The 6,745-nt window shown below is 39.6% G+C and overlaps 1 protein-coding gene across 1 annotated transcript in view; it reads left to right on the top strand.

Annotated features, from left to right (window-relative positions):
• Positions 1-366: 366 nt before the first annotated feature.
• The window catches only part of tbx5b (T-box transcription factor 5b), a gene marked incomplete at its 5' end in the record, with an annotated part of 10,708 nt that continues 4,329 nt past the window's right edge, over positions 367-6,745 (top strand). Inside the window, 4 exon segments of the mRNA XM_014014422.1 lie at positions 367-514; positions 1,876-2,028; positions 3,602-3,693; positions 6,090-6,340. Of these exon segments, the coding sequence (XP_013869876.1) occupies positions 367-514; positions 1,876-2,028; positions 3,602-3,693; positions 6,090-6,340 (644 nt within the window).

The raw sequence follows: 6,745 nt of genomic DNA, 5'->3' as shown, positions 1-6,745 counted from the left end.
GATTATTGTTATTATTGTTGTTGTTATAATAATGCAGAAACATGAGAAAATGTAGGTTCATTAGAATTAACCCTCGAGCCTCTGAGCATGCGCACAGAGCGCTCAGTGATGTCACTGAAAAATATTCCAAAAGTTGTTTTCTTGGGACTGGAGTCGTTTTATTTCATTTATTATTTTTTCCCCCTATTTCTGGCCAAAACAACAGAAATGAGGTTAATGATAAGATTAGGCTTATCAATAAAAAGCTGATGAAACTCCTGCAGAAATAAAAATAAAAGCAGAACTGAGGCCTGCAGTCTGCAGCTCGAAGGCCTGCTGCGCCACGAGGGTGAGTCTGATCAGTTCCCGTCCTGCTGTGTTGTTCAGGTCCATAACGGGGAAAGCAGAACCCGCCATGCCCGGCAGGCTCTACGTGCACCCGGACTCTCCTGCAACAGGAGCGCACTGGAGCCGCCAGCTGGTCTCCTTTCAGAAACTCAAACTCACCAACAACCACTTGGACCCGTTCGGACACGTGAGTCTGTCTTTGACTTAGTCTGAATGTGTTGGCGTGAATTTTATCAAACAAATGCTGTTTTTAACATTTTTCACTTTTTGTGACATGAACTATTTTACAGCTTCTGCTTAAATAATTCATATTATTTAAATCAGCACAAGATAAAATGTTTTATAACCCACACTTATGATCATTAGAATGATTCTGTTTTATTCATTTTAATTGCACCTGTAAATATTTTGCATTTGAGTGACACAATAAGTGCACATAAAAGTGAAATATAAAAAGTGTTGAGAACATTTAGAATAATTTAAAAGAGAAAAAAAAACAATCTTATAATGAGTGTTTAATATCTAAACTAGTTAAATAATAGATTTGGTTTGGAAAGGAATATTTGTAGTTCAAAAAGATCTCTGTCCTTAGATGAAATTGATAAAAACATAAATTGTCATTGGCTGGACTGAATGTAAAAACAAAACTTGTGTCTCCTGCAGAGACACAACAGCTGAGTTCTGATTGGCTAACACACAACTGTCATTATCCTCATGCAACTGATCCATATTTTGAAATATTTATAGCTTTTTAATAATTTATTAATTCACTGACCAGATAGTTTGAGATCATCTGACAAATTCGGCCCAGGAACCACCAGTTGATTCCTGCTCTATAAAACAGAAACATYGTTTACACTCAACAAGGTTATTTAATTTGTCTTCTAATAAACGTTATCTGAAGGCCAGCTACTTAGTCTATTATTAACTCAGTGAAAAACATTAATGTAATCATGTTAAGTTCACGATACATGCATGAAAAAGATGAGAACCTGTAACTTTGTGGACAAATACAGACAAAATCAGCTTTTCAGGCTTTTCAAATTAGAGATAATAACTTCAGTGAGTCCAAAGTCAATTAACTCATGCATGTCACCAGCGGACATGTCCCTAAGATTAAACTGAGCCCTGTGGATAAACAGACGGGCTTAGATCGGTGCGTGCACACACAGACACTGATCTAATTAAAAACTTCTTGGAGACTGTGTGTCAGGGCTGTGAAAAATGCTTCAGACTCATTCATTGTCATCRGAGGCCAGTCCAAAACCAAACTGTACATTTAACAGAAATAGTTAGACAAATAAAAGATAATTTTTGAGAAGTTGCTTTAAGACCATCATGCACAAAAATCTGTAGCTTCTTTCTTCCCAACTTCCTTTCTGATCCAACTAATGAGTCCAAAAGGATGCAGGATTAATCAGAAACAGCAGCAAGTAAATCAGAAAGCTAAAGAATCCTGATCAGTCCAGTCCAGTCCGGTCCAGCAGCAGGACGTGCTGATGTGTTTCTGGAAGCCCATTAAGTCTCTGATCTCTCTGTGTTCTGCAGATAATACTGAACTCCATGCACAAATACCAGCCTCGACTCCACATYGTCAAAGCGGATGAAAACAACGGCTTTGGCTCAAAAAACACTGCTTTCTGCACTCACGTCTTCCCAGAAACGGCCTTTATTGCAGTGACGTCCTATCAGAACCATAAGGTGAGGGAGGCGCAGCACTGTTTAACAGAGAAACTTCAGACCTTTTAGAGCTGAAAACTRTGTGTTGTACAGCTTCACAGCACAAACTTTGTACTTTGTATCTTTTTATACTAGTTCTTACTTGATGTTTGCATAAGTGAAGAAATTCCTTCTCTCTCTTTCTCTCTGTATGTGTGTGTGTGTGTGTNGTGTGTGTGTGTGTGTGTGTGTGTGTGTGTGTGTGTGTGTGTGTGTGTGTGTGTGTGTGTACAATCTGTGTTTTCATGTTCCTGTGAGTGTTGGTCTCTAACGACCTGTTTCTGTCCCTTGATCTTGGCTGATCTGGTTTTTCCTGACATCCTCTAAAGACAGATTGTTCGTTCTTTGAGCCGCTCGGCTGATTGATTTCTCAGACACTCTGACTTTTACCCCGTTTCACTTTCACAGAAAATAAAAACCTAAAACACAATCAGGCAGAAAAAGTTCACCAAAGCAAAATAAGCAAAAAATAATTCTACAACTATTTTAGTTCATTTTCAGAGTCAAGATGAATGAAACTAAAAGTCAACGAAGTTCATTGTCTTTATTTTATTGTCCCATTTTTTAACTGGACAAATAAAACAAATAATTAAATTAACTAACTAATAAATATCTAATAATAGAATTTCCCTCACTATACTGTAGCTTATATGTTACAAAAATGTATTTGAACAAACTACTACTTCATTATTTATATTTATTAGTTTAATTGTAATCTCAGCATTATAAATTTGTAAAAATTGTAATGACTATTATTGATTTATTTTTTAAAATACAACTACTTTTGTGTCAATATGTAAAAATACTATTACATATTATATTTTAACAATGCATATTATTAGTCACCATAAGAGTAGTGCTATTCAGAGGTAAATTTCTGAGCTATTTTTGTCTTTATTTTCATTTAATGGACAATAGATAAATATAGTTAGTTCTTGGACAGGTGTTACCCTTATTATAAAAACAACTGAAATTATTATTTTCCATCCTGCAAAAGAACTAACTTTAGCATCTGTGTTTAAATATTATTAGGAGAATATGAAAATATTAATATACTTTTTGCAGAAAATAAAGCTCTCGGTGCAGTGTGCACTTTAGCAAAGACAGTCTGTGTTTTCGGCCCTTCAAAGTTTGTTTAGAGGTGAACTTTGGCCCACTCCTCCGCTGTGTGATAAACCGGGTCCTCAGCCAAATGAAGTCTCTCAAACGGCAAAACTTTTCCTCCATGACATCACTGAGAAACATTTGAGGGCTTTAACATCAAAGCTCAAAGCTCCGGGCCTCTAAAAGCCTCGGCCTGAACCCCTTAAAGCCTGTGACTGTTTGGTTAAACAGTTTATTCTGTGTCAGCTGGTGTGAACGCCGTGCTGCTCAGTCAGGAGCGGCGGCAGCTGTGCAGAGCTCTGCTGCGAACATCTGCACCACCTCTKATTGATCTTAACACTAAACAATCAATGAAGAGAGAATGGCTTCATGCATTTATGATGCTGTTTGTGTTCGATTCTGCACGCGTTCTTCGGTTTGATCTAAAGGTTTGCTGTATTTCTGTTTCCAGATCACTCAGCTGAAGATAGAGAATAATCCTTTTGCTAAAGGGTTCAGAGGCAGCGACGACAACGAGCTGCATCGCATGGCCAAGCTTCAGGGGTGAGTGAAGCCTTGATTGTGAGCGTCCACTTTCTGCATATTTGGGATCTTTTAGGCCTTTTCTACCTCCTTCAACGAGGGGGGGCAGAGCTAGAGGGGTGGCCCCCGTCTACCCCAAAAACCTGATAAAACCTGATTTGGTTTGTGTGTACTTTTTGCAAAAACACGTTTTATATCATGTTGAACAATTTTAATTAAATAAAATCTAAAATATTTTTCACTCGTAGATCCTGTGTGTGCTTGAGTTTGCAGAAGGTATTTCCAATTTGTGAGTCTTGATCAAAAAGAAAATATAAATAGGTCCTCTGGACGGGTTCTTCTTTAGTGAAACATTTCGTCTGTCCTCCAAGAGACTTCTTCAGTCTGATGAGTTTCAGTTGAAACTCAGCCTTAAAAGCACTGCCTCCACATGGACAAACAGGTTAGTCACATGCAAAATAGAGCCATCGACTAACAATAGGCTTGATTGGCTCTATTGTTCATAGAGGGTCATGTGCCCCATCACCTGACCCGTGTCGTGTTATGTGAATGTAGTGAATGCAAGCGGGGGTTTAACATCCCTTTGTTTTTGTCCCTCTTTGTGTTGGGATCATTGGGGCCCTGATTCACACCTTTGGTTCACAGGTGGCTGAGTCATACTTGCAATGACAGCGTTGTAGGCGGAGTCTTGATGTTCACTAACATTAGTGTGGGTGTGTGAGACAGACAGACTGAGAAAGTTGGATAAATAGAGAAATACATATTGGTTATTATTATGTTCCTTATAGGCACCAGTTTCAATAAACAGAATGATTTCCTTCATCTGTGTTCACCCTCCAGAGTAGAGATGGTACCAAAACTGTATTTTTTCAGAACCGGTGCCACGTGATTAATTTTGACCGGATCGACAAGCTTCAGTTTTAACGGTACCGGAGTAGCAGAAACCTCACATGCTGCCTTGTTTAGATTTTAGTCCCAAAACAATCTCTCTTTTCCTCTCTCACCTCTGCCTTGTTGCCAGGCTCGGCATGAAGTGGAGTAGCTGGTATATGTGAACTGCATGCGCTAACGACAGAAAAAAGGCATCAGCTTGGTGTTCACAGAAGTAGCCYGTGGATGCTACATGCTAGCTTGTGGAATCTGAAATTGTGCAATTAGATCCGATTTAAATAATTATCTGACACATTTGTTCAGTTTAGTGTTTACATTTTAACCTGCCTGCAGAATTTTAGTTTTGTAACAAATCGATGTGCTAAAACTAAGGAATCGATCGACTAACTTTATTTAATACGGTCYGCGACGCCTCGACGTTACTACCGTATGTTTCTGTGGAGTCTCAGTCATCCAGGACATGGAAAATAAAAAKAACAAAGACGAAAACTTCAGTTCCGTAGCTGAAGACGTGTGGAGCTACAAGATTTAAACTGCATGACCCAAGGTTAGATGTGACAAAAGGGGCAGCGGAGTCGACTCTGAAAACACGGTGACATCATTTTCGTCATAAAACTGCGACAATCTGAGCTGATTTCGGCAGTTCGGAGGGAGTGTGAAGTAGGCTTTTTCTGGCATGAAAAATACCAACATGTTTTCTGTTTTTAATTCCACATAAAAGCATCAATAAAAGTACAAGTAAAATACCAGATTGATTAGCAATATCAGTAAAAGTAGCAGTACTGATAAAATCAATACAAACAACAGACCCTGGCCACCCTTCTACCGCCACTTCCATAAAAGTCTAGCTCCACACTGGAGGGTGGACGGCTCTTATGATGGTGTGCGTATGGTCTAAGGCAGCAGGATGAAAGTTGCAGAAAGTGATGTGAGCTGTTGTCACCCGAAGGTGGACCACTAAGTGAAAAGCAGCTCCCGCGCCGCATTGATGAACACATATCTGCAGGTCTTTTAGGCCGTGGCTGCTGATCAGCTACATTCAAGCGGCTCAGATAGACACTGCTAAAGGAAAAGGAGAGGAAACGAAACATGCGAGGAACAGAGGACATAGATGCAGCCTCCTTGTTTGTTTTTGGTGGGGTTTTTTTCATGTTGCGGTGTTGTCGAGGAGAGCAGAGGAGAGTCTATCTGATGTGACACATGGATGGATGTTTATTTTTAGAGCGCCGAATTATCTCACAACAGCGCTGGCTGTGAATGTGTGCGTGTGTGTGTGTGTGTTTCACTGCAGGACTCAGGGAGATGTGGCTTGTCTCCTACATACCACAAAGTTCACCAAGAGGGCAGCAAGAGCAGGAAAAGAAATCAGAGCTGAAAGGTTGTGGAATATCTAAGTAGATGTGATGAAAGCGAGGAAACAAGAAATTTATCCCCAAAAAAAGCAACATATTTATAGAAACTTAGCTGTTAAAAAAATGCACAGAAATGTCAAATAATAGTAATTTCTCTACCTCTGTGTGTTTCAGGAAGGATTACCCCGTCGTGCCTCGCAGTACCGTTCGTCAGAAAGCTTGCTCTGCCGCAAGCCCCTTCAGTGGGGAGAGTCGGGGTCTGCGRAGCTCCCCTGAAGCCGTGGGGTCCCCCTACAGCTGCGAAGATGGCTTGACCGGCGGCAGCCCTCAGGAGCTGCTGGGCSCTCCACCAACACACTTCAGCCACTCCCATCCACACCTGCAGGCCGGCCCGCCGCAGGTTTACTCCTGYAGCAAGAGGAAAGGTAATTTGCTACGTTCGTTTAATTCTTTGATCTAAAAATAAAATGATCATGGTGCATTCAAGGATGTTTCATCAGCTAAGATTRCAAAGTCCATTAAACAGAAAGAATCAATAATGATGGTAGTGATGAATGCAAGRTTTTAAAGTGGCTGTTTTCTTACATTATTGCTTATTATAATAAGTTAAATTCATGAGTCGTTTAAGAAAAAAAGATGCCCGATAGACACATTTTTATCAATCTAGTTTTTTTGTTGTTACAATAATTGTGTATTTGCAAATCTAATTAGCATCAGATTTACAAGGACGGCAGCTGGATGATGACATATTTTAATTTCTTTTGGCATTAAGATACTTTTATCATAAGTAGAAAAAAAAACTATTTCACATGACAGAAAGTGAACATTTT

This window comes from Austrofundulus limnaeus, unplaced genomic scaffold (assembly GCF_001266775.1).
Source record: "Austrofundulus limnaeus strain Quisiro unplaced genomic scaffold, Austrofundulus_limnaeus-1.0 Scaffold114, whole genome shotgun sequence".
Classification (NCBI taxonomy): domain Eukaryota; kingdom Metazoa; phylum Chordata; class Actinopteri; order Cyprinodontiformes; family Rivulidae; genus Austrofundulus; species Austrofundulus limnaeus.
This window is presented reverse-complemented; position numbering and strand designations above follow the sequence as displayed.